Source organism: Calonectris borealis, chromosome W (assembly GCF_964195595.1).
Source record: "Calonectris borealis chromosome W, bCalBor7.hap1.2, whole genome shotgun sequence".
Classification (NCBI taxonomy): Eukaryota; Metazoa; Chordata; class Aves; order Procellariiformes; family Procellariidae; genus Calonectris; species Calonectris borealis.
Window position 1 is genome coordinate 1,093,553 of NC_134351.1, and position 27,393 is coordinate 1,120,945.

The 27,393-nt window shown below is 43.1% G+C and overlaps 2 protein-coding genes across 2 annotated transcripts in view; both read left to right on the forward strand.

Annotated features, from left to right (window-relative positions):
- LOC142074746 (phospholipid-transporting ATPase IC-like) overlaps window positions 1-8,978 on the forward strand; it is a 43,913-nt gene extending 34,935 nt beyond the window's left edge. The window contains exons 21-28 of the mRNA XM_075135609.1: window positions 243-375; window positions 1,531-1,816; window positions 2,586-2,809; window positions 3,750-3,833; window positions 4,782-5,027; window positions 5,282-5,420; window positions 6,533-6,663; window positions 7,575-8,978. Of these exons, the coding sequence (XP_074991710.1) occupies window positions 243-375; window positions 1,531-1,816; window positions 2,586-2,809; window positions 3,750-3,833; window positions 4,782-5,027; window positions 5,282-5,420; window positions 6,533-6,663; window positions 7,575-7,805 (1,474 nt within the window). The 3' untranslated portion in view covers window positions 7,806-8,978. The remainder of the gene's footprint in view (window positions 1-242; window positions 376-1,530; window positions 1,817-2,585; window positions 2,810-3,749; window positions 3,834-4,781; window positions 5,028-5,281; window positions 5,421-6,532; window positions 6,664-7,574) is intronic.
- A 1,619-nt stretch (window positions 8,979-10,597) lies between these two features.
- LOC142074686 (asparagine--tRNA ligase, cytoplasmic-like) lies at window positions 10,598-26,724 on the forward strand. The gene is made up of 15 exons (XM_075135472.1): window positions 10,598-10,700; window positions 11,652-11,734; window positions 11,957-12,022; window positions 12,131-12,223; window positions 12,660-12,749; window positions 13,967-14,045; window positions 15,045-15,115; window positions 15,399-15,485; window positions 18,519-18,740; window positions 19,137-19,336; window positions 19,802-19,937; window positions 20,972-21,085; window positions 23,751-23,882; window positions 24,485-24,616; window positions 25,222-26,724. The coding sequence occupies exons 1-15, from the start codon at window positions 10,658-10,660 to the stop codon at window positions 25,351-25,353; spliced, it is 1,680 nt and encodes a 559-aa protein (XP_074991573.1). The 5' UTR covers window positions 10,598-10,657; the 3' UTR covers window positions 25,354-26,724.
- Window positions 26,725-27,393: the final 669 nt, after the last annotated feature.

Below are 27,393 nucleotides of genomic sequence, written 5' to 3' on the forward strand. Positions count from 1 at the left end.
AGAACTATTCCTGACTCGTTTTTCCAAATTTTTCCTTATTTGCAAAACAGAAAGGATGTCAAACCAGTGTGATCCTCTTTTCACTGTTGCTCTAGCACTGCTTAGAACGTTGCCTAATATGTGGCAAAAAAAGTCCTTGCAGCATGTATGGCATTTCTTTCTTGCAGATTTTCAGTCTGGGACTGATACAGCTTAAAGTTTATCCTTGATTTTTCTATTATAGTATCCACCTCTCTTTCCAGTGCTCTTCTTCAAACTAGGTTGGAAAACCAGAGGAACAGAGCTGGATCAAGTACACATTCCTCTCTAAGAATGAACGAGCCCTTCTTCCAGGGTAGTAGAGATCGTGCTTTAATAATCACTGGCTCCTGGTTGGTATGTACAAAAGATATTCTCCTGAGAATTTGAGATTTTGGGGGTACCACCAAGTCACAGTGTCCTTCACTGAGGACTCCGTTCATTTGTCTGCTTTGCTAAACCAATCAATGAAAATTCTTTGGCCATTGTGCCGCCAGTTGAACACATCTGTTTGGTATTTTTGGTTTTGAAGGTTGAAAATAGTGCTCAATAAAACAAGGAACGTCTTGGGCCTTTCAAATCACTCTGGTAGCTGCCATCAAAGTAAAGCCAAGCCCCTGCAAAAGCACAGTCTGATTTTCAGCGTTTTTATTCTTTGTGGGGATTCTGGTCTAACGGAAAAAAATGAGAAGGAGATTCTGCCAGTGCTACAGGATGCATGGCTTCCTGTAGGCGCAGAAATCGTGCTTGAAATGAGAGATAGGAGTGAAAGCATAGAAACAAAAGACAAGTTTCCTGCTCAGTCCTGCAATATAGTGCTCTGACAGGAGCTTAGAAAGCAGAGAAGAGCTTTTAGCAGAGAGGTGACTAGCAGTAATTCCGTGACTATTACCCATCCTGTTGGCACGCTGATCTTACGGACATCTGTAAAGGAGAAAGTCCAGTGAACAGCTAAGGACCATCTGCCACGTTTCAGTGTTCCAGCCCTAAATCTTTATTTTGTATAAAGAAATGTACATCTGTGTATAAGGCATAGGAAGCAGGCTGGGGATGCCTAAAGGTAATCTAGCAGGAGCATCAGATAAAATTGCAGGTCTCTGTTACCTCCTACTCCAGCTGAACCGCCCCAGAGCTAACCTGGGTATTTATAGGACACTTCCACATGTGCTGGGCATGGTTGTGCTTCCTTTAGGAGATGAGGAAGTAGGAGGGAAGTTTAAATACCAGAATGTTTTCAAAAGTGAATTAGTTCCCATCAGAAGAAATGTTCCTTTGAACTCTGCAAGAAGTGCTGTGATACTAAATACAATCATTTTGCTTGTGTTAATCCCACCAAGTACATTCTTTTCATTGTTTCTGTAGCTCTTTGTTCACTTGTCTGCACGAGCATTTTATTAAAATGCTATAAATGGGTGATGGGAGCATAATGAAGTTAAGTGTGTTGTATAGGCAGTACTTGGAGTGCAATTTGAAATAGAGTAGAAGGAAACATAAAATATTTTTGTTACACAGAATGAAATCCTGCTAGAGAAGAAAAAGAAGAAAAATAAACTTAAACTGAAATTCCCCAGAACAGCAGAAGAGAAAAAAAATCAAACTGAGAAGAGAAGAAGGGCTGAAGCTTACAAAGAACAGCAGCAGCAGAACTTTGTTGATTTGGCCTGTGAATGCAGGGCTGTGATCTGCTGTCGAGTGACTCCAAAGCAGAAAGCCATGGTGGTCGAGCTTGTGAAGAAATACAAGAAAGCTATTACTCTGGCTATTGGGGACGGTGCCAATGATGTAAACATGATTAAAAGTAAGGCAGTTGTAAAACTTCTCTCAGTAGGAAAGACTTCTTCTGGGCATTCTTCTGCAGTGTCTTCGCTATTACTCTTTGTTCAGAAGACTCTACCATCTATTCCATTACCCACGTTAACGTCACTTGGGGTTTGTTAGCTTCTATGCCTGTGCTTTCCCTTTTTGAGGAAGCCCTTTATGAAATGGTTAGTGGTTTTTGCTGATGTATTTTAGCTTTTTCTGTAGACGTTCCCTGAGAAGGCACTTGAATTACATCTGTTACCATGTTGTGGGTTACAAAAGTGTAATGTAAAGAACAAAGCAATAGCTTAGCTGCCCCTTCCTTGGAGGTATTAGCTGTGCTGTATTGCAACTGGTATTCTTTGAACCGCTTCCTGAGAAATCCCACTGAGAAAGAAACTTCTGGGATATGGTTTATGTTAGGAGTGTGTTTGTAAACTACCTGGCCAGTTCGTTCAGGGGCTTGCTTGCTTTGTCTCATCGCTTAGTTCTCCCTTGGTCAAATTTCCCAGCGTCCATTCTGACGGAACAAGCACTGAGAGAGAATCCAAGCAACGATGGAGACGTGAGCAGTAAATAACAGGGCAAGGAAGGGCTTATGCACTGTTGTGTTAGTCTTTAATGCAGCCTTTGTGCTGTATACAGAAATAAAATGAGGCAGGAGAACCTGAAGCAGAGAATGGGAATTGATAGAAGATTTGCCCTCAGTCATGTTGTTCCTCTCCCTTTGTTCAACACAGTGTGTGGTGTTTGTTTCATTAACTTAGCTGCCCACATTGGAGTTGGAATCAGTGGCCAAGAAGGGATGCAAGCCGTCATGTCAAGTGACTACTCTTTTGGGCAATTCCGCTACCTCCAAAGACTGCTGCTGGTCCACGGACGATGGTCTTACATTAGGATGTGCAAGTTTCTAAGATATTTTTTCTACAAAAACTTTGCTTTTACACTAGTCCACATCTGGTATTCCTTCTTTAATGGCTTTTCTGCCCAGGTAAGAAGGCATGCTCATGTGTAATATTAACAAGCAAATCTTCCTTTTTGTCAGTGCAGAAGTGATGGGAACCTGAAGTTATCATCAATAATTTCTGCAGGAGAATAGGGGATAACTACTAAGCTAGTTAGTTACAAGCTAAGCAGTTGGTTATGATTTCAGAACACTAATGTCAGTATCATGATTGTACAGGGAGGAGGGGAGGAACAGATTATTATATAGCCATTTGGGAAACCTTTCCCAACCCTGCTACTTAAGATATTCCTAGGTGAAGTGAGATGGTGCATGTATATATCAGTAGGAAACCAAACTCATTTTTTTTTTATCTTGGAACTGCTGGCTAGGATAGCTTGAAACGTGCTTGTTATAACTGGCAGTGTTCAAAGTTCACATAGCATTGATAGGTTGTGTTGAAAGGACTTTAAGAGTTAAGATGCATCTCCATGGGCATAACCAGACGACAGGAAGATGTCATTGCATGTACCAGCAGGGAGGGTTAGGGCTGCAGTCACAGACAAGCAGCCCTGCCTGAGGTTAATGCTGTTTCCTGTGATGGAAACTGTGGATGCCTAGGACAGAGCAAAAAAAGAACATAAAAAGAAACCAGGGTTCCCAAACTTGTGTGTGAGATGTCAAGTGCTCATTGCAGTCACAAGCGCAGCTGTGCCAACCAGAATGACGCTTAGTGTGAGGTGTTCAGTTTTGATAGCGTTCCAGGTCAGGTACCTCTGATGGGTTGTAAGGAGTGGGGCAGCTTAATACAGGCTAAAAATAGTTTCAACAGAGCTTTGAGCTAAGGTGCTGCTTGCCTTTTGGGTAAACACTGAGACAGGTAATTTAATGCTATAGTAGAGCATGTGTGAATTTTCTCAGGAATTGAAAGGAAAAGGTGTAATCAAAAAGAAATCATTAACTACTGAAATTCCTCCTCTTCTTGCAGACAGCTTATGAAGACTGGTTCATCACGCTGTACAATGTATTGTATTCTAGTCTCCCGGTTCTGCTAGTTGGCTTGCTTGACCAGGTATTCTCCATGTTGTTAACAACAGATGAATCCAAAGGCATCTAACATCAAGTCTTTAATTACACTGAAACTGGTTGCTTTGTTCTATGTACAAGGCATTTTGGGGGTTTTGTTTGGTCTTTTGGTTTTTAAAAATGTATTCTTCCCAGTGTGTAAAGTAACAAGAGACAATAAGCAGAGGGTTACTGAAATAGCCAAAGGGTCAGAGGTCTTCAGTGCTAATAATGTTTGTTAAAAATATTTCTAAGTGCCTGCTATTCCATGACATCATTCACACAGCACAGCAACAGGCAGCTTTGTTAATGGAAAAGATACTCCTTGCTTACCCTTCTGAGCTGAAGATGTAGGGACTGCACAATTTTAAATGACTGTATTTGACAGGAAGTCTTGGTGTGTAGCATTTGTTTTAATTCAGTGGGACAAGTGCTTTTGCCTTTTCCGCTTGTTTTTCCATACAAGGCTTACCTGCTGACTAGGCAAATCAATGTTTCTGCTTTCTTTTGTGATAAAAGCTAAGAAATAAATTCAGAACCAAATTAAGCTCTCACTCGAGTATTTGTTAGAGACTTAAAGTCAGGACATGCAATGATAGCCCCCATCTTCTGCTTATTCACCGTGTAGGGAAAGGACTGCAATGCAACACATAGCTGTAAAGAGCTGTGCAACTGTGGACGTTCTTGTCTTTGCAAATAATGGGCTAAAAACTTAGAAGCCTGGAAACGGATTATGTGACAGCTTTGTGAGTGATGTCTTCCAGACTTGGTTCTTCCTAGTTGCATGTATTACTCTGTGCAAAGTCCTGCTGCCCACACTGCTATTTGAAAAGGAAAAGAAATCTGCCATTTCCTTTGGGACGTTGTATAGTTGAGCTTCTTACTCTTCAGTGCTCACACTGAGACCAAGAAATCGCAGCAACTTTGTTTTTTTTTCTTTTCTCCCTCTATTAAGGATGTGAGCGACAAATTGAGTCTTCGGTTCCCTGGACTGTATGTTTTGGGACAGAAAGATTTACTTTTTAACTACAAGAAATTCTTTTTAAGTTTGCTTCATGGAGCTATAACTTCATTGATAATCTTTTTCATACCATATGGAGCTTACCTTAAAACTATGGGACAAGATGGCGAAGCACCTTCGGATTATCAGTCATTTGCTGTCACAGCAGCATCTTCTCTTATATTTGTCGTCAATTTTCAGGCAAGTAAGCTTAGCTTCCTGATCTCTGTTGCTCTGAAAACGCTTTCTGGTCACGTTTCTAAATTTGTCTACTAAAACTGCAATAATATGCAAAAAGCTTCCCCTTTCTGCCTTCTCTCTTCTCTGTTGATGCTCTCTCTCTGGCTGACGTGTAACTGCATGAGAGATGACTTTGCCAAAACGCTGTCAGTCTTCAGAGTGGTTGACATTATTTTGAGTTAATAAACTAATTTGGAGCTTTTGTTTGCTTTCAGATTGGCTTGGATACATCTTACTGGACTTTTGTTAATGCTTTTTCAGTATTTGGAAGTATTGCACTTTACTTTGGTATTACATTTGACTTCCATAGTGCTGGAATCCACGTTCTCTTTCCTTCTGGCTTTCAGTTCACAGGTCAGTCCTTGTGCTTCGTGTTTCTTGTTCCTGTCTCACACAGCTTTGTAACTTGAGCAGAACGATGGCCAAAATGGCATGAACCTGATGCCTGTGAAAGGAAATGGTGTTAAATGCTAACACACTTCCAGGGAAGGGTTTTGTTTATGTTGGGGCCAGGTTGCTTTATTGTAATATTTATTTTCTTTCAATGAAAATAAGCTGGAACTTGACGTTGCCCAGCAGTAGGAGTTCGCAAATGAAAACTAAGTTAAAATTGGTGGGGCAGCTTAAAGCAAAGGGAATGCGATGATCTGGCAGGGTATGTGTTTGCCAGGTTGCTCTAACTGATCAGTGGAAGGTAAAAGCCCAAAGTAAGACAGAGCCAAATGCTGTTAGCAGCTCCTTGGGATTTTGCTGGAAGTCCGGGGAGGTGTAAGTAGCAGCCATTAGGAAATTTTTTTCTGAGGAAAACTCTGCTTCCTAATTTTCCTGGTGACAAATCTTTCTTACGTTGCCTTGGATCTAAATGCCCCCCCCCAAAATAACAAACCCCCTCAATTTTATATTCTCATTTTTAAGCTGAACCAAATTGAAAAAAGGTAATTCCTCTAATACAGTGTTTTTCTTTGACCTTTATAATGTTTTACACTTTGTAACTTCCTTCTACCTGAATACTTCATGCATTTCAGAAGTTTATAAAGATGTGACTGCTACTTAGTTTGATAGAAAGTTCTATGAGATTGGTGTTTGGCTACTAAGTATTGCTTGCTTTCTAGACCACATACATACCAATGATACCAGGAGGAGTTTTTCTTGCTTTGCATGTTTTAAAGCAGAACAAAAGCCATGCATCTCAACCAAGCGTTTGTCTTGCAGCCTCCCATAACTCTTAAAAGGGCTTTGACATGAATATGGATATGTTGTAATAGAAGTGCTTTATAAAATTATTTCCTATTATGCTCTCTTCATAGTAGAGTCTCTGAATAAAAGCTTGATGTTGTGATACACAACAGAATACCTGGATGTTAGGTCATCAGGAAAGAAGCTGTGGCTTTTAGTATCTTATTTGTGTTTTATAACTAGTTTACTTGATCTGTCATAAACTAATTTTTTGCTCTTTTTATTCCTAGGTACTGCTCCAAATGCTCTGAGACAACCGTACCTCTGGCTGACCATAATTTTATCAATTGCTATTTGCTTACTTCCTGTAGTGGCACAGCGTTTCTTATCAATGACAATTTGGCCTTCGGAAAGTGATAGAGTGAGTAAAGTCTGAAGTTGTTTTGGTTGATTTGGCATGATTTACTTACAGGAGTCAGTATTGGTGCTAATATCAGAGATAATTGAGCGTGCCCTAGGAAGAACTACATGAGGCTGGAGCTCGGGTCCCGTGGGCAGGGAGGGTGGCAGCAGGGCTTTCCAAAGCCCAGACTGAGCCTGCCTTCTAGCTGGGTGACGACGGGTGCTATGACGTTTTGCCGTCCAAAGCAGTGTGTCACTTTGCGGTGTTCTTATTTCCCCGTACCTTCCTTGTGTGCTTCTGTGTGATGCAGAGGTACGGGTACAAGCTCAGCACACAGTTCAGTGCGGGCTAATTCAGCGTTTGTCTTGGCTGAGCACTTGACTTCGTAAAACCACAGAAGCCTACTTTGAAGCTACTGATGGCCTGACTTGTTTTTATTTGGGCTGTGTTGGAGTTCCATTATTATCTGTCAGAATATAGTGGACAGCTTTTGTTTGCCTCTGTTCTGCCTTGAGCTGGCAAATAGCGTATGGGTATGAAAATAGTTAAAATTGCGGTAGTGTTGTTTAAAAAGATATTAAAAAAGATATTAAAAAAGATATTTAAAAAGATATAAAAAGATACTAAAGTGCCAGCGTGAGAATACAGGAACACCTTTCAATTACATATCTTCAGTCCACTTCAATGAAAGACATTTAAAGATAAATTAAAATAATGAAGTTCAAAATAATACAGTAAGTCTTCCTGAAATGGTGATGTGTTACTGCATATATTCTTGTTTCTAACAAAATCAAATTTAAACAAAAGAACCCTCCTTTTAAGCAGTTTGAGGATGTAAAAAAGTATTGGCTTGTTTCCCCAGACGGTAAATGCAAACAAGCTGTTTTCCCTTGTAATCTGTAAACTAATCTGTCTTTGCATGCATGAAGATTCAGAAGAACCGTAAGAAATTCATGGCAGAAGAACAACAGTGGAAGCGAAGGCAGAGTGCTTTTCGCCGAGGGATATCTGGCCGTCGTTCTGCTTATGCTTTCTCCCACCAGCGGGGATATGCTGATCTTATTGCTTCTGGACGCAGCATACGGAAGAAACGGGCTCCTTTAGATGCAGTCTTAGGCAACAGTGTGACAGAAGTCAGAGATGCTCGTGACAAAAGCTGATCTACTGCATTTTGGGGAGAAGCTTTTTATCCCAATAATTGCACAAAAATTTTTTTTTTAAACAAACTCAGGATATTTTTGTAACCAAATGGCATAAGGATGTGAAGATTTTTATGTTTTATCACAGAACTTCCTGGTTTTGGACTACTGGAAACATAGAAAGGCCAAGAGTTTTCTACGGAGCTACTAATCCTTGTGCAACTGATTTCTGTTTGATGTGAAAGTGAAGGATATGTGTGCTAGGATATGAAAACCCAGCATTGTAATTTTTTTTTTTAGTGATGCCTGGAATTGCAAACTTTTTTCACATTTTAATAATATGTTGGTATAAAACTGCAGCTACATTTCATATTTTGTCTTTGAAAGCAAACTGCTAAGTAGCAGTTATCTTGTGTGCGCCATTTCATGAAATTGCACAGTTATAATGGCAAATCAGACGATCACTCTTTTGAGAGGGCCCTAGATATTCTCATCTGAACTTGTACAGCTGAGGGTAAGATACATCTGGTGATAAACTTTAGTCAGTGTCAGATTTTATTGGGAATTCTGACATTTACAGGTGTGGTTTCTGTTCCTTTCTTTCTTCAACAGTTGACTACAGCTTGCTGCACTAAATTGAGAGAGATCGTTCTTTGCATCTTGTTAGTATGAGTGATATGCCGTTATTCCTTTCATAGCCAATTCCTTGATTTCCCCCGGAATAAAGAGATCCGAGTCAATAGTTAACAGAGTTTTTTCCTCACTTGCTGTCTGTTTCTCTGCCTGTCTTTCTTTCCAACTCTAGAATATGTTTGTGTCTACTTATACAGTGTATTTATGAACAGATATGTCCGATCTCTGGAGAGCTGCCCTTTGAGCTGGCAAAAGTTTGTTCATTTCAAGCAGTCAGTAATGGATAACTAGAAAACAGTCGCTTGTAGGTGGAACATACTTCACTTGCTAGTGAGTCAATTCTTACAATGTAAAAAGTGTTTTTATGAGAGTCCCTTTACATTTGCACATATTTTTACTCTTCAAGTTGAGATGTATTAATGTTTCACTTATATCTACTTCCAACTCCCAGACTAAGGTTGATTACTGAAATGGTTTTATAGTAAAAATCATGATATACAGCTCTTGTTCAATGGAGTGTACATTTCAAAAATTTAATGCAAATAAATATCCTAAAGTTTACAGCTTCTCTTCTAATAAGTATATGGGTAAGAATAGAAGTGTGAGAGGAGTTTAAGTAGGAAATAGAGATAACTAATCTCTCATTGAGACAGATGGGTTTGGTCTTTAAAAAAAGAAAAAAACCAAACCCCACCACATGTTGGACTCTAAAACCGTGTGTAATATTAAAATACTAAATAATGTAAATTCAGGTGGGTATATTCCTTTTATTTCTACTGAGACTTACTAAAGACAAACATTTGTCATAGATAATGATTGTTGGGCTTTGACTGGTCATGAAAAGCAAAGCTGCTCTAGCTAAGGTTTGATTGTTTGAAGGGTGACCAAAAAGTTAAGAAAACGTGGATGCGAAGCGAGTTTGAAAGCTAGCAGGCTCTGAGCCTGCTGGAGTGTTCTTCCCCTAAGGAGAAAATGTTCCTGCTGTTAGCACCACGGCAGGCATGGCAGACTTTGTGTTAGAGATTTCTATCAACGGGGCTTTATTCCTTGGACAGGACGACGGGGCATCCGATACAGAGCCAGGAACGCCAGCTTAACTCTGACCACGCTGTCCGAAGTCTCAAACGAGGAGAAGCTGAAAGGAAGGCGTTAAGTTTCTGGGTAAAAAACGGTATTCCTCAAAACAGCCTTTCTTACAACCTCGCTGCGCGGAATGGGCCTGAGCCAGTGGCCCCTCCTTGTGCCGCTCGCTCCTGCCGCTGCCCGAGGAAGGCCCCTTCTGCCCGGGGCGTTCTTGCACCCGCCGCGCTCTGGGGACAGCGCTGGCCCGCTCCTGCCCGCTTCCCCGGTGTGCGGAGGCCCCTCGCTCCTTGCGGGCCGTGTCCCCGGGCCATCGCCGGGGAGTCCAGGAGGTGAACGGGGACGGTATGGAAAAGCAGATGATGAGGTTAAACACAACGTCGAGTTGAAATGGCTGCAGTGGAACGGCTGTAAATTAACACTAAAAATGTTTAGTCTCCGGCCCCTCCGCACGCGCGGTGACGACGCTACCTGAGGAGGAACAGGCATCAGTGACAACGAACGCTCCGCTGCCTTTCAGACAGCGCGGGGGGGCGGGGCCGGGGCGGAGGCAGGCGGGCGAGGGCGGGGCCGGAGGGGTGGGGCCGGGGCGGAGGCAGGCGGGCGAGGGCGGGGCCGGAGGGGTGGGGCCGGGGCGGAGGCAGGCGGGCGAGGGCGGGGCCGGAGGGGCGGGGCCGGGGCGGAGGCAGGCGGGCGAGGGCGGGGCCGGAGGGGCGGGGCCGGGGCGGAGGCAGGCGGGCGAGGGCGGGGCCGGAGGGGCGGGGCCGGGGCGGAGGCAGGCGGGCGAGGGCGGGGCCGGGGGGCGGTGCCGGGGCGGAGGCAGGCGGGCGAGGGCCGGGGGCGGTGGGTGCCTCCTCCCCCTCGCACTGCCTCCAGGCACGTGACGGGTCTGACGCGCCCGCATTGCGCAATGGCTGCGTCCTGTGGCGCGTTAGCGCCGTCCGTCACGTACGTGTACTCCGGCGTGACCACGCGCGGGGCGGGGTCCCTTTCCCGCCACGGATCCTCCCCGAGGGCTCGGGCAGGGGCGGTGGCTGCCGCGGGGTGGGGCGGGGCGGGGCCCGGGCGGCTGATGCAAGGCGGCGGCGGGTTGGCTCAGGGCGGCGGAAGCGCGGTGACGACGCTTCCGGCGGTCGGCTGCGGCAGTGCGGGCTGCGGCCATGGCGGGAGAGGTGCTGGGGAGGACGGCGGCGCTCGTCCTGGGTGAGGCCCGGGCGCGGTCGGGCGGTCCCTGTGGCGCCCGGTCTCGGCCGTGCCCCGGCGATGCGGTGCGGTTGGGCCGGGCCCCGGCCCGCGCCCCTCGCCACAGGCAGGAGATGGCGGCAGGCGGGTGCCGGTGCCGGCCGCTCTGGCTGGCGGCCGCAGGGCAGCGTGCTCGCCCCGGGGGCTCCGGGTTTATGGTGGGAAGGAGAGGAGCCCTGGGCGTGACTGGAGGGGTGGCGGCGTGCCTTAGTGAGGCTCGGGAGGTGGCTCGGTTCGGCATAGCGGCAGAGGCGGAGGGTGGCCCGAGCGCCGGCGGGGGAACAGGGGCTCTGTGGCGGCCTTGCGATCGGACGCGGGCCCTGCCTGCCTTGGTCCCCGCAAGCTGGAACCGAACACATCCACGGGAGCGAGAAGGTTCCCGTTTCAGCAGCCGGTCAGTGGAGGGGGGACCCGGGCAGGGAGCGGCACTGGCGCTCGGGGCTCCGGAGCGCAGGGCATTGGCGAATGTCCAGGCGCTGGCAGAAGGAGGAAGGGTTTTCTGTGCTTTTGGTTTGTGATTCACTTCTGGGCTGTGAGCGAGCTAAACGCTGACCTGAACGCTCTGGCTGTTCTCAATCACTTGTCTCCCTGCTTGCCTAGAAAAAGTTATTTCTGTAAAATGCTGCTTCCTTTTTTGGTTCCTGATGTGCAGCCAGTGACTTTCAAGAGTTCAGTGTCTTGGGAGTCCATAAGACTTTAGCGTAACACACTTACTGCATGGATTGATTTTTAGAATGCAAAATACTAAGCAATTCTTATCCTCTCTGACCACCTGGTTGTTTTTGAAGGTTCCTCGCTGCTGATAACGGTGAAGACTTTATATCCTTGTGTGTGTCCAGTTTCTTTCTGACCATTTCCATTGCTGATAATTTTTTTTTTTGAGTAATTGTCTGTCTGTGTCACGCATTACAGAAGAGCTGTATGTTTCTGAACGAGAGGGCAATGATTCCACTGGTGATGGGACGCAAAAGAAACCATTCAAGACTGTTTTAAAGGTAACTGTGGAAAACACCTGGTGTTTGTTTTGAAGGGTGTGAACTGCGCTTTAGGTCAAGTGATTGGCCTTGTATTCTAAATACAAATTTTATATCAGTTTTTGCAACTCTGACCAGAAGGATCAGAAGTAGGATGTCTGCTTGGTGTCTGCTCGGTCTCTTTAAGGATGACTTTAGTTCACTTGCAGTGCTGTTGATTCTGTTGTTTTCTCCCCCTTTTAGGCTTTGATGACAGCAGGAAAGGAACCGTTTCCTACTATTTATGTGGATTCGCAAAAAGAAAACGAGGTGCCGTAGCATTAGAGCTTCCCTAGTAGAAATGATTTTAATGCTCCTTTGTGTAAAGGCACACAAATGTAATCTCTTCTCTTCTGTTCTCTCCTTGGATGGATTTAGAGATGGGCCATTATTTCAAAGTCACAGATGAAAAATGTCAAAAAACTGTGGCACAGGGAACAAATGAAGAATGAAGCTAAGGAGAAGAAGGAGGTAGGTTGCAGATGATGCCAAGTTGGAGGAAGCATACCACCTTTCTTTTCCAAAAACATTAAACAGCATTGTTGTCAGTCCCACCCCTCCAAAAAAGCTTCAGTTTGTTCTTCTTCTGTGTTGCTGTTTTACACATATGTTATTTACAACTTGCCTTCGTTTAGATTAGGACAAGCAAATGGCTGAAACTGGGTGAGTTTTGAATAATTGTAATTTATTGCCTTTAGACTTTCTGGAAAAAATGTGAAATGCATCTGTGCAATGCATCTTATCCTGGTCTTGAATTAGGGCAGGTTTAGGCCTCAGCAGGGTAACATCAAGGCTTTTTATGACGTCTATGTGTGTAAGTGTACATTATAGTGTCCAGTAATTGCAAAGACTGGGAATGTTACAAAGCCTGGTTACAGCTACTTAATACTTTCTTTTTTTTAACCAGGCAGAAGATCTCTTGAGGAGAGAGAAGAACCTGGAGGAAGCTAAGAAGGTTGTTATCAAGAATGATCCTAGTCTTCCAGAGCCAAAATGTGTGAGTAAGATCCAGTGCGCTTGATCCAAGGCCTGTGTTACAGCGTCTTGTCTGCACAAAGATTGAGTCTGTCTCTGCTTTGTGGCTCTGGCAGCTGTTGAAAGCCACTGTCTTTTTGCTGTCCGTAAACGTAGCTTTGTTTTTCTGGTTATCTGTGTCCTCTAGTATATAGACTTTGGTCTTTCTCATGCATTTGATGGGTATCTGAACTTTCTTAGTTCACATCAGACTTCTCTGTATCGTGTTTGTCTGCTGGTGGAGACCATGTTTCTGTTTGAAAAAGTTCATTAGTTTTGCTTTGTCTGATTATTGTAGTGGTGGAGAGTGAAGAAACAATGCTGGTTAGAGGATGTAACTTAAGTTACCGAGACATGTTCTTATTTGGCTGTTTGTGGAGTCCTGCTGGATCTGGTGATTTGGTGCAGTCCTTCGCTTAGTAAGCAGATACTGCGTATGCTCTGTGATAGGTTTTTGTACGCACCCTGTGTAGAAGCGGTTTCTACGTACCTGCGTAGAAGATGGCTTTGATTGGAGCCCTGCGCTCTCATGGCTGCTCTTTGGGAAAGGGCCAGCCGGGCCCAGCTGTGCTGAAATCGGTCTCCTCTACACCGGTGCACTGTAGCAGTCCTTAACTGCCTGAGGCGTGGTCCGTTTCGAAGGTGCCTGCTGGGTTAATTGTTGTGACTGTAGCAGTGTCAGTACCTCAGCTACGTGCCTATATGTAGGGCCCAGCTGTGCTGTCAGATCCAGATCCTCTGCTTCTTAGACTGCTATCTGAACTCATCTATGGAATGTCTTTAGAAATTAATCCAGAGTGCGTTCAGAGCGCCAGAAGTCTTTTGGTCTTAAGGTGTGAGCTGTTAGGAGTTTTCACTTCTCCTTTTGGGCAAATGCAAAGTGAGTTTCTTTAAAAGCTATTACAGTCCTTAGTTTCTGCATGGCCAAGTAAGCCTGCTAAATAGAAAGGACTCAAGTCTGGAAGTGCTGTCTGAAGGTACTGCCTGTCCTGGCTACAATCCTCTCTCCTTACTAAACAGCTGTTCAGTATTGACGGCTGTGCTTACACCCTGGGTGGAACTGGGCGTCAAGTGCTGCTGGGAGGAGCCGTTTTGGGGAGGGAGACATCACATACACTTGTGTTCTAAGTAATTGTGGAAAATGCCATCTAAATGGTGAATCATTTCTCTGTTTGATTGCTTTTATTCCCTGTTTTACAGGTAAAGATTGATGCTCTGGAGGCTTACAGAGGCCAGAGAGTGAAGATTTTTGGCTGGATTCACAGATTACGGAGGCAAGGTAAACCACAAGCATTTAGAAGTTACTGAACCTGTGCAGAGAGATGGAACAAATTCAGTAGCCTTCAAAATTTGAACACTTAAAATGAATCAGACAGCACCTATTCTTAAATTTTTGAACCATCAGTTAGATGTCCTCTTAGTTTATCACAGTGGTCACTACGACACTGAAAATTTTGCGTGACGTATAAGCAGATAGACGTTTCTTTCTTGAAATCTTGTGGGATTTTCAGTTTGGAAGCCGATCTTGCAGAATTTCTTCAAAAGACTTGTTTCATGTTTTAAACTGATTCTGCAAACTGAGGAGTTAACTAGCAACTGCTCATAGTGAAATTAGCAAATTGGAATTTTAAAGTTATATGAAGTAGCATAACTTCTTTTAAAATAAGTTTAGCAAGTAATACTGGCTATCAAAATGATTGGTATTCTAGTTAGCAAAGTGACGTCGATCGGGGCATGGAAGTCCACGGCAGAGGTGGTTCTGACTCCACAGGTATTTGTTCAAATTATCACTGAAGTGGTTGTGGATCTGGATATCATGAGCAGTTTCTAGCAAGTTACTTTTGTAATTAGATGCTTATGTGGAGAGGTGGGTGACCAGAGTGACATCACTTTATCCATGTTAGGTGTATCTTGGGCCTGTGCATTCAGCATTTCTGCAAACAGACTTATAGTCCCTCAGGACCAGAGGGACATCTGACGTCACGGCGTGGCAGCACAATGTTGAGCTTGGAGCATGCTTTGCTCGCGATGTCTGTTGAAACTTACTTTAACTTGTTAATACAAAATACAGCTCTGTGAAAGGTTTCTATAACTGTGCTAATGCTTCAGTGTTTACCTGGAGCATCTTTGTCTCTTAAAATGGAAAAATGTGATCACAGTCCTTCTGTAATAATCTGCACATCAGTGATTAATATGTCTTGGGAGTGGGTCTGTTCAAATGGATTGGTGAATAAAGCTGAGGCGCCCTGGGTTTTTTTTCTCTTCTCTTTTTAACTAGGAAAAAATTTGATGTTCATTGTTTTGAGAGATGGCACAGGTTTTCTTCAGTGTGTCCTTTCAGATGAACTGGTAAGTTGTGATGATTTAATTCTGTTCTGTCATTAAATAAGTGAAGTGTTCATACCTCAGCCGTCTTTCTTTTATATAGACGATTGGAAGTTCTCCTAAACCTACTGATTAAGTTGTATTATTGTTAAATTGTATCTCCTACCACTAGAGTTCTTTTGTCAATGTGAGAACTATTTAGAAGTGACTATGAGTTGATCTTGTCTGTGACTCCCATAGATGTCGCAGGAAAACTAAAACTAAAAAATTGCCTTAACTATGCCTTTGTCTCTTCTTCTCTCTGTAGTGTCAGTGTTACAACGGGCTAATTCTCTCTACGGAGAGCAGTGTTGCAGTGTATGGTATGCTGAACCTCGTTCCTGAAGGCAAGCAGGTACGGGAGTTAGCGTGTTTGGGTTCTCTTCCTCTTTAACAGTTTATCATTTTCCTGACGGAAGGAGAAGCGGAGGTGGAAATAATTATTAGATGATTTTGGTGGAAGTTTGGTTTAGAGAAAAGAACAAATGTCCCAGAACTGCTGCTGTCACCCACAGTTCAGCGTGAACTATGTGACGGTTCTGCTTTTGCCTGAAGCAATTTTCCACTGATATGTCCCATAGATATTTCCTAGAATATAAAAGTGGAAGATTATCTTAAATAAATGACTTAGCTTTATTTTCCCTAAGAAGAGTTTTGTTCAGTTTTTATTTTGTGAGGCTAAGAATTTGGGATTAGCTCTCTTCTTTTACTGAGATGGGTTTATAGGCTCTTCACTGTGTTGTGTTTGTCCTCCAACACTTGACAGCTGTATGAACTAGGCAGTTTACTGTAACCTGTTTTACAAAACTTTGTTTACGATGGTGGTCTCAGATTGGGGACTGGGCAGGTGTGATTTTAGGTCTCAAAATATGATGCTGCTTATGCCTTGTGCCTTTCTCATTCCAGTCTAGATCTACAAACTGTTACTGTTTGGAAAATTGTTTGAATCTGGAGTTAGGGCTAAAGCCGTGTTAAGCAGCTGTGCGTGAAGGATGGCCCATAAAAAGGATTCCAACTAAAGGCAGGAGAGAAGCTTTTAGGAACCGTTATCTGTGACAGCAACTCAATGCACTCATCAGGACATGCAGGCCTATATCAGGATATTTACTGAAAATTATTGTAAGACTTCTGTCTTAGTTACTAAGAGGTGACTGAGAGACAAAAATAATTTGTCTCTGTGTTGCAAAACTTAACTTGTGATGCAGAAACAGCAAGCAAGCTCAGGCCACATTTGTTCTATTAAATCTTAAGTCATCCTTTTAAGACATGAGCTCCTGATAGCTGCTTATAGTAACGTTCTTTTTTTCTGAAAGAGAAAGCAAAGCAGTAATGTTGAGATTTAGAGGACAGATGTACGTTTGATCTTGCTAGTCTGTAAGCTTACGTCTTCCTTTAGGTATATATTCAAAATTGTCATCCACTCTTGCACTGAGAGTTGTTTGTTCTTTTATGTGGATTGGCAATCTGTATTCTCCTGTCTGCTCTCTTGAGTAAGTATATTAACTCTAGAAAGATAACAGGGAGAAGAAACATGTCTGAAAAAAAGAATCACGCTTTGGAGTGTTATATTGCTTCAAACAATGTTTCCAAGATGTATTAGACAATATTTGAGCAAAGTAGTCCCTCACTGTGGCTGCCTGTAGTGTGTAAAATAAGGTCAAAGCGTTAACCTTTTGTGGTGCTTTGTAGATAATTCAATTTTCTTGTAAGCCATATACTGTTGGCCATTACTAGCATGTTTTGCAAATGAAATTTGGATGGGCTTAATTGTTCTAGTTGTCCCTGCTACTCGGGTCCTACCCCAAGAGATCGACCTGAGGTTAGAGAGCCAAGCTCAGTTAAACGTGAATCCACTCCCTGTTGTGTTTGCTGATCAGAAGTTAGCAAGATTTCCTTTCCTTCATAGCTTACACTACTGGGACTTCTAAAAATAAATGCAGCCAAACAGGGATCACTTTTTTTTTTAAACAACTTCATGCAATTTGGTAATCATAAGTAACTCGTAGTATGTTACTGCTTATAATGTTTCGGACATTGAAAACACTTAATGTTTTCATGTCTCGTCACAACGATACAATGCTTTTAGTGAACAGAACCACCAGATTTGTAAAAATCTGTTGATTAGACTTTGAAAATGTGCATTTATACCCTGAAAATACTGTGAATGAAAAAAATACCATTTTAGGGGACAGAAGCCTACTGTGACCCACACGGGGGAGCTGGTGAGACCAGAAATGAAGAGGTCTGTTCTGTATAGCCTGGGCAGCTGGACAGGGCTGAGCCCTGGCGCGGAGACCTCTGCTTGCCCTGTGGCAGCAAATAGGACAGGGGAGATAGCCAGCATGAAACTTGCTATTTTCATATGGTGGTGAGATGCTACCTAGTGTAGAAAGATTGCTTTAGTGTCTCTGACAGACAAACTCAAAAGTACCCATAGTGAGCTAGTTCTTCCTCTGTCATGATCTAAGCAACTTTTTTCAACTTTTTTGAAGTTTGCCATCCAGTAGGAGAATGTGGCTCAAATAGTACAAAGAACAAAATACCTTGAATGTCGTACTGCAGTCTTGGGTCTGCATTTTCTTCTAATAGATGGGAGCACTCTTCACTCTGTGTGTGTGTGGTGGTCTTAAGGCATATGGGAAGGTTCTTTGTGCCAATGTGTTGTGTTTTAGCACCATACAAACTACTACGAAGAAAATTAACTCTATCCTAGCCAAAACTAAAACACAGTGTAAGTTACCACAGAATGGTTTTGGTTGGGAGGAACCTCTGAAGGTCATCTGGTCCACCCTGTTCTTGAGGAAGATGTAATGTGAGGTCAGGCTGCCAAGGGTCTTACCCAAATGTGAACATCTCCAAGGATGGAGACTGCAGTCTGGCTTGGTCTATGCTCTAGCATTTCAGCACCCTGGGAAGAATTGTTTTCTTCATAGCCCGTTGAAATCTCCCTTGCTGCAACTTGAGATGTTTGTTCTTTTGCTGGACACATCCAAGAGAGTCTGGCTCCATCTTCTCTGTAAGCACCCATTAAATAGTTGAAGGTAGTAAGTAGTTTCTCCCTGCTTAGCTTTCTGTTCTTCCAGCTGAATAAACCCAGCTGTCTGTGATACATTCAGTTTAAGTATAATATATCTGGAAGCTTCTAATTATCTACCTGTAGTACTCAGTCCCATTCACGTGAAGTCTGGGGAACTCATAGTGGTTTACAAATGGCACTTCCAAGCGTGGTATGACTGAGTTACAAAGCAGTCACTTTGAAAATACTGCAATTAGGATTTTAGTATCTTTTGTTTAAACTGGATTAATATCTCTGCCATGATGCCAGATGGTGACATCCAAGGGGCGAAAAGTGGACTTCTGAAATTTTTGTGTCTCTTCAAATTGGCAGGCTCCAGGAGGCCACGAGCTGAACTGTGATTACTGGGAGCTTATTGGTCTGGCCCCAGCAGGAGGAGCTGATAATCTACTCAATGAGGATTCAGAGGTTGATGTGCAACTTAACAACAGGCACATGATGATTCGAGGCGAGAATATGTCCAAAATCTTCAAGGTGCGCTCCGTGGTAGTACAGGCCTTCAGGGATCATTTCTTTGCCAATGGATATTATGAAGTAAGTATATTTTTCTGTGTCAGCAAATGACTGTTTTAATGTCCTGACTTCAAGGCTATCTTTTTCCTGGAAAAACTGTGTAGACTTTCTAACTAACCTGAAAGGGGCAAAAGAAAAGCTGTTTATTAGGAAACTATTATTTGATCGCTTTCATAGACATAGATCTCAAAGGTGTGTAGACGCTTCTGACGTTACAGGGTGATTCACAAACAGCTTGCATACCTCTCGTTAGGGTGCTGAAGGATATCAGACTGAAGTACTTGTATGCGTGCATACAAAAGCTTTGTATTTGTAGATGGTGTTCTGGAAGAGTGTGTCTTGCATTACTGCTCTTATGTGTCGTCATCATTGTCCTTAATTCTTCACTCAAGAAATGACAGTCTTGTTCTTTAACAGGTCACACCACCAACTTTAGTCCAGACGCAGGTGGAAGGCGGCTCAACCCTATTCAAACTGGATTATTTTGGTGAAGAGGCATACTTAACACAATCGTCCCAGCTCTATCTGGAGACCTGCATTCCAGCGTTAGGAGATGTTTTCTGTATTGCTCAGTCGTACAGAGCTGAGCAGTCCAGGACCCGCAGACACTTGGCAGAGTATGGAGAGAGTATATGTCTTTGTTATTTATGTATAAGTGAATCTATAAAGCAGGGGAGTAGCAGGCAGTTGGATGACGTAATGTACAGTGAGCAGACAGCATAATATAATGTGGAAGGACTGATCAAAAGTATTTGGGAGTAATACCTTGTCTTGGTCAATGTCCAGCTAGTCATAATACATTGACATTTGGTGAAGGAAGATCTGGGCAAAACAGAGCTGATGCATTTTTAGGAAGCTTTGTGTTTTTAGAAAATCAAGTTCATACTGTTATCTTCCTTATTTTTTCTTTTTTTTTTTTGTGACTTTATTTCCTTTACAGTGTAGAAGTGGGAGAAATGAAAAAGGGGACAAAAGTGTGTGTTCTTGGGTTGTGGTTTTTTTTTTCCTCATGAGGATTTTTTTCATGGCTAAAGATTTGTTGCTTTTGTATGGTTTTGTAATGGCATGACTTTGTGTTTCAGATACACTCACATTGAAGCTGAATGTCCTTTTATAAGTTTTGAGGATTTATTGGACCGTCTGGAGAGCTTGGTTTGTGATGTAGTAGACAGAGTCTTGAAATCACCTGCATCAAGCTTACTGTATGACCTAAACCCGGTAGGCAGCAATGTGGAACAGTCATGAATAGCCAAGAAAATAAGATCTTTAGCCTTTCCTGAGCAGCATGTTCATCTGGGGAAGGCAGGGCATGGCAGTGAGCTCTGCTTGCTTGCTGTTATTAATAAGAAAATTATTAAGTAACATCAAAAGAATGAAAATGCTGCAAGGCTGGAAATTACTCTTCCAGAAGCAGGGGACTGTGGGGAAAGGAGTTCCCTGCTAGCAAGTTCCAGGAGCCAGCAATGTGCTGGGATTTATTGCAATGTGTACTGTACCAGTGGAATAAAAACCTCTATCCCAGAGCTCGTAATATTGATCGGCTGGTACTTGCAGATTGAGCACAAGGGAGCAATGAAACAACTGGTGTTTTACTTTGTACCTTGGAACGTGGAGCTCTGTAAAGCTATTTTCATTTGTTAGAGACCCTTTGTCTTCTGTTGCCTTTGCAAAGAAGATGGCTTTAAGAGACTGCTAACCTTATCTCCATCACTAGCTTTACTCTCAGAGCCCATACGAACTCAGTCATCCCTGTTATTTTGAACTGTTTTCCTGATAAAAACTGGGAGGTTCAGTTTTGGGCTGAGACAGGGGTCAGGAGGTAGGAAATAGCAGCAGCACAACCTACCTCTCAAAGGCAGGTTCTGAAGCTGTTCTGTGCACAGGGAAGCAAAAATGTTCCTTTTGTGGCCTTGCACATGGAACCTCTGCTGATGGCTCAGTTTGAAACACCTACATGTGCAATGAATTCATACAGAAGAGGAAGCAGCTTTGAAAATACTTTCTCTCTTCTCTCTCCTGCAATCTTTTTCAGCATCTGTTCTGTGAGCTTTACTGGGCTTGGAAGATGGCTGTGTTTGGTTCTAGCTTTTCAGTACTGAGCTTTATCTTTTTTTTTTTTAAAGCAATAATTTGTCGATGTATGAGTTGGAAAGAGTAACGTGTATGCTTCAAGTCTGGAAGTGGACTTGCTGAGAAAAGTATTCTTTAAAAATGGTACTCTTCCAACTGTCTCTGTCTGCTTTTATTTACAGGGCTTCAAGCCGCCTAAACGTCCTTTCCGACGAATGAACTATACTGAAGCCATTGAGTGGTTAAAGGAACATGATGTGAAGAAGGAAGATGGCACTTACTATGAGTTTGGGGAAGTAAGTCTTTCTTAGGCTCTTTAGGAATCAAAACCAAACAAAATCCCATGGCCCCGCACTAAGGGCGTGTAAGTCCCTTGAAGAACAGTGTGTTTGGACCATGATGCTATTGGGCTTACTCTTGCTGTGTGAATCTGTTTTGTTTGGTTTGGAATGATATCAATAAGGAGTGAAATTCTAGTCCCGTTTAAGTTAAAGGGAGTTTTGCTATAAACTTCAGTGAGGCCTGGGTTTTTGTCTGAACTGTGCTGGGAGGTGTAATGATGTCGTATTGGGGAATGCAAGTGTGGGCTGGGTTTTCACATAATGTCTTTGAACATTGCAATCAAAATCTGTGTTGTCATCTGTCCATCTGTTCCCTGTCTCGCTCTTCTCCAGCATGTAAGACAAAATTATTTGAAGGAGCTCAGGAGGACTTGGTGGTGTAGCCATAGTCATCGAAAGATTTAAGAGAAGTGAGATTTTTAGAAGGAGATCATATAATTTTTTAACTTCAAAGTCTACACAACATGTTCTGAGGGAACCTTGGCAGCTCAAAATCAGATGTGTTGGGTTTTTTGCTGTTACTGTTTTTCCCATCTGTATCAAAGATGATAGAGATGAAGGGAGGGAAAGGCCTTCAAACTGCACTTAAGGTTCCAGAGGGAAATAAGGATTCTTACCTCCTCTCCCCCATTGCGGGCTGACACAAGGCCTATGTTCCTTGCACTTTCCTTGCTGTGCATGCTATAGTTGGCTCCTTTCTGCCCCCCCTTCCACAGCAGTCAGTGCTGTAGCAGTGTTCAGTTGGATGAAAACAAGTAACAGGTGTGGCTGTTTTTTCCTTTTAAAGAAAAAATCTAACCTTCTGACTTTAACTCAGAATCTAAGAAAAGTGTGATACCATTGGCTGAATAAAAGTTCGAATTAAACCTTTCAGGGATAGGCAGAGTTTTTTGACTAAACAAAGTGTGTTCGTTTAACAAGCCATGATCACATCATCACTGAAGTTCCCTGTCTCTCAGAGTAACTGTGGTGTCATCCTTCACTATTCCCCAGTTTTTAAACAATTGTAGAGTCATAGAATGGTTTGGCTTGGAAGGAACCTTAAAGATCATCTAGTTCCAACCCCCTGCCATGGGCAGGGACACCTTCCACTAGGCCACATTGCTCGAAGCCCTGTCCAACCTGGCCTTGAACACTTCCAGTTGTGGGGCATCCACAACTTCTCTGGGCAACCTGTTCCAGTGCCTCACCACCCTCATCATGAAGAATTTCTTCCTTATATCTAATCTAAATCTACCCTCTTTCAGTTTAAAGCCATTATCCCTTGTCCTGTTGCTACATGCCCTTGTAGAAAGTCCCTCTCCAGCTTTCTTGTAGGCCCCCTTCAGGTACTGGAAGGCTGCTCTAAGGTCTCCCTGGAGCTGTCTCTCTTCCAGGCTGAACAACCCCAACTCTCTCAGCCTGTCTTCATAGGAGAGGTGCTCCAGCCATCTAATCGTCTTTGTGGCCCTCCTCTGGACTCGCTCCAACAGGTCCATGCCCTTCTTATGTTGGGGGCCCCAGAGCTGGATGCAGTACTCCAGGTGGGGTGTCACGAGAGCAGAGTAGAGGGGGAGAATCACCTCCCTCGACCTGTTGGCCACGCTTCTTTTGACACAGCCCAGGATATCGTTGGCTTCCTGGGCTGCAAGCGCACATCAACCAATACCCCCAAGTCCTTCTCCTTAGGCCTGCTCTCAATCCATTCTCTGCCCAGCCCGTATTTGTGCTTGGGATTGCCCCGACCCATGTGCAGGACCTTGCACTTGGCCTTGTTGAACTTAGAGGTTCGCATGGGCCCACCTCTCAAGCCTGTCAAGATCCCTCTGGATGGCTTCCCTTCCCTCCAGCGTGTCGACCGCACCACACAGCTTGGTGTTGTCGGCAAACTTGCTGAGGGTGCACTCAATCCCATTGTCCGTGTCACCGACAAAGATGTTAAACAGTGCTAGTCCCAATATCGATCCCTGAGGAACGCCACTCGTCACTGGTCTCCACTTGGACATCGAGCCGTTGACCACAACTCTTTGACTGCGACCATCCAGCCAATTCCTTATCCACCGTGTGGTCCATCTGTCAAATCCATGTCTCTCCGATTTAGAGACAAGGATGTCGTGCGGGACAGTGTCAAATGCTTTGCACAAGTCCTGGTAGATGACGTCAGTTGCTCTTCCCTTATCCACCAACTCTGTAACCCCATTGTAGAAGGCCACCAAATTTGTCAGGCATGATTTGCCTTCAGTGAAGCCATGTTGGCTGTCACCAATCACTTCCTTATTTTCCATGTGCCTTAGCATAGTTTCCAGGAGGATTTGCTCCATGATCTTGCCAGGCACAGATGTCAGACTGTGAGACTCACTGGCTTGTAGTTCCCCAGGTCTTCCTTTTTTCCCTTTTTAAAAATGGAAGGCTTGGATTTTAATTGAACAGATTTCCCCCCCCCCCCCCCAACAAATATGTTTTTATATATAAATATAGTTTCTTCTAAGATAAGTTTGTTCTAAAAATTTAGATAAGTTAGGACAAATGTGTGGATACATGTGGTCTGAAAGTGTCTTTGTTTCATGCCTGATACATGTGGAACTCAAGGTATTGGAGTGGTTTTGGTTTTAAATATTAATAAAGCCTTCTTTAACCTTAGGATATTCCTGAAGCTCCTGAGAGATTGATGACAGACACCATTAATGAGCCAATCTTGTTGTGCCGATTTCCTGCAGAGATAAAGTCTTTCTATATGCAGCGCTGTCATGACGATTCCAGGCTTACTGAATCTGTAAGTTGGTATCTTACGTAGTGTTGCACGCGTCTAAATAGAGTGGGGAATGTCAGTGTGAGTGAGCGTAAAATGAATAAGTTCTCCAGGAAAATCTTGGCGATTTCTTACCAGGTTTTGTTTTGGTGTCTCTTGGCATGGCTTGTTTAACCTATAGAAACAACTGTGAAGTGCTAATCAAATGTCGGTAGATCACAGTGAGCATGCTCTTCCCTGACCTCAGGTAAGTGCTAGCCTAATGACGATACTTCTGTGACCTCTTGGAGGCTGTATTGTCTGAACGCTAGCTGTCTGGCAGCCAGGAAGAGTCGGGGTTGCTGGGAATGCTGCTGGGTTTGTGGTTTGGGGGAGTTTTTTGTTTGTTTTTTTTTACAGTTCAGCGTGGCCAAGAGTATTAGAGATTAAGTTAGAGCATCTAGTCAGTTGGTTTATTCCATCTATAAATTGGGTCTGGAAGGAATTGCCTTCCTTCCTGTCATGGAGAATTAAAATTGCATGGTAAAATGTGTTATGGAAATACAGTTTTAAGTTTGGGCTATTTTTCCTCCCCCTCCTGCAGACAGCTTAATTGTAATAGTTTGATCTCATGTTGTGTGTTGTAGGTTGATGTGTTGATGCCCAATGTTGGTGAAATTGTTGGAGGCTCTATGCGTATCTGGGACAGTGAGGAGCTACTCGAAGGCTATAAGAGAGAGGGCATTGATCCCACGCCGTACTACTGGTATACTGATCAGGTTTGTAAAACAGATTAGATGTGCTGCTTGTCAGATGGGATATTTGATTTTTTTTTTAAACTGCTCTTAAAATGATGCAGTCTAAATTGGAAACATGTTTTTGGTGGCCCAAAGTAGATAGTCGTTTAACCATTGGCAAAATGCAATGGGTAACAGTTTCCATTCTGTTAAAACTGCTGTTGTTTGCTGCAGTTGCATGCTGCCCTTACCAGCTCACCTTCATTAGACTGGTCTGTGCGGATGTATTCCTCTCTTAATGTCTTCTGCAATGTTTGTGAAGCCCTTGTTGTGAGATAGAGAGGTTGATCTTTACAGTCTTGAATGGCTAAGCTCTAGCTAGTGTAAGGGGAGGAGAAAAGGAGGCAATTAAAAAGGCATCGTTAAGACTTTCTTTTCACCTTCCTTTTTCCTCTTCTAGTCCTTACACTGGAAACGCAGGACAAGTAAGCAAAAATATCTTGCCTGAAAAGAGCATAGTCCATTTTCCTCATCATTCAGAAAATAATCTTGGAAGGGTTTGGGGTTTTTTTTGGTGGTATTACTGCAATTATAATATAAATAACAAGAAAATGTTTAATATCTACTCTCTGATCTTAATTTCACAGAGAAAATATGGTACGTGCCCTCATGGTGGATATGGTTTGGGATTAGAACGGTTCCTAACCTGGATTCTGAATAGACACCATATCCGAGATGTCTGTCTCTATCCACGCTTTGTCCAGCGCTGTAAACCTTAGCTATCCTTGTGATAAACTCCTAGAAAATTAAGCAACTGATGCTTGGAAAAGAACGATACCCTCTGCTATACTACAGCCTGTCTGAGAACAAGAATTACTGCAACCTGTTGCTAATACAAATATTAAGTTAGGGTGTGAAAAGGAAAACAAACAAAACCCTTTTTTAAAGGAAAATGCTCCTAATTAACTGGAAGAAGCCTTAGAAAAAAATGTTAGATGCATTTATGCTCTCAAGTCAACATAAAACAAAGATCCTGATAAGCTGTCATTTAAAAAACAAGATATGCTTCTGCTTTTAATTTCTGTGACTTAAAAGAAATATGTTGGGCATTTGATTTTTTTTTAATTTAATTTGCTTTGATTTTAATCTGTTTTCTCTTGTGGTTTCTTGTTGGAGAAATCAGGAGTTCAAGCTCTTTCCAATTCCAAATTTCCAGTTCCCAAATACTGACCTCTGAGAGTGGTATGAAGAGACATCATCTAAAGAGCTCAACAAAGTATAAAAATGGGAATAATTAATTAAGCGCTGCACATTTTAGCTCCTACAGTTTTTAATGGAAGTTCTGTTTGAGTTTATTCAGTAATAAGGTATGTAGTATTGAGCACAAAATCCCACTGCAAGAGGCGTGGGTGGTTTTTTTTCCCCCAGGTTATTTATTGGTTAGAAATGGTGAGGCTGATGGTGAGGTACGCTTTGCTACTTTTTCCTGATACCTGTGGCTGCAGTGCTATCGTGGGTCCATGCGCACCCGACCTATGCTGCACTGCAGTAGGAGGGGACATGTTGTCAGAGCACTGTCTGCCAGCTCGTGGACACTGGGGTGTCTGTGGTGCCTTCCAAATTCAGATTCTGCCATCTGTTTCAAACCAGAAATGACTGATTGAAGACCCAAAGAAACTGGTAACTTTGAAATACACTTGGATTTCAGCATTGTATGCTGACTGAATTGCTGTCCTCTCTAGACGAACTGTAGTTCAGGCAGGGCTTTCCCACGTCGTGCTAAAGCATGTTTTCATAGTAGAGCGGTTCTGTGTTTCCTAGCTGGCTCCGTGTTCTCTTGTGCTACTGCATCTGAGCAGATTCTCTGGCTGTAATCAAGTTATCAAGTAGGATTAATTAAATATTTAATGTGTTGAGTCATCTGTATGCTTTTTAGTCATAAATAAAGCAATTCCTTTTACTAGAGAGAAAAAAAATGGGTAGGTGCATCATTTGCTCTCTGCACTGAGACTTGATCTAGATTTGCCGTTCATAGAATTGTTGAGCTGTGCAATATCCATATTTTTTAATAAATGACTGGTTTTCTTCATCTTGCATGTTACATATATAAACTGGTCTAAATCAGCAACCAATAAATTATGGCAACATAAGTTGGCGTGCAAAACAGTAGTTCTTGACCTGTAATGTCTTCCTTTCCTTTCGCTTAGTCTTTATAGCTTACTTGCTTAATATAGCCTTAATATAGCTTAATATCTATGTGGGCAAAAGCACAGGAAAAGTGAATTTTCAAGTGCAGTAAACACATATTCCAAAACATGGAACTAGCTTTTTTCTTTTTAAATGAAATCCCCATTAATTAACTTACAGGCATGAATTTTTCTACCAGTTACCCAGTTGAAACATCCTAGAGAGAATAAATGAGAAATGTGGTGCTGACTAATTGGTTGCCAAGGCAGCAGCTCCAGGGGGAGCGGGCCGTGACTTTTGCTGCTTGTAGCTGTGACTGCCCAAAGTGAGGCCAGGTTTGTAAGCAGAGTTAAGATCTCCCTCGCCAACTGATAGAGTTGGAACAAGTGAGGTTATTTCCAGAGCTCTTGAACATCTGGATTTAATGTCTTGGGGTTTGTTGGGGACTGCTGTGGCATGGCTGTGTGACCTGAGGGGTGCCCCTTTGCAGCAGGGGAATTGAGTAGAGGCTGCATGAGGATGAACGAAAGATGCTCGAAGAAATGAGCATTGCTAGGATGGTTTTCTTTCACCCTTTTCACCTATTTTCCCAGTCCTTTTGTAGCCACAATAGAAGAAAATCTTGTGCAGTA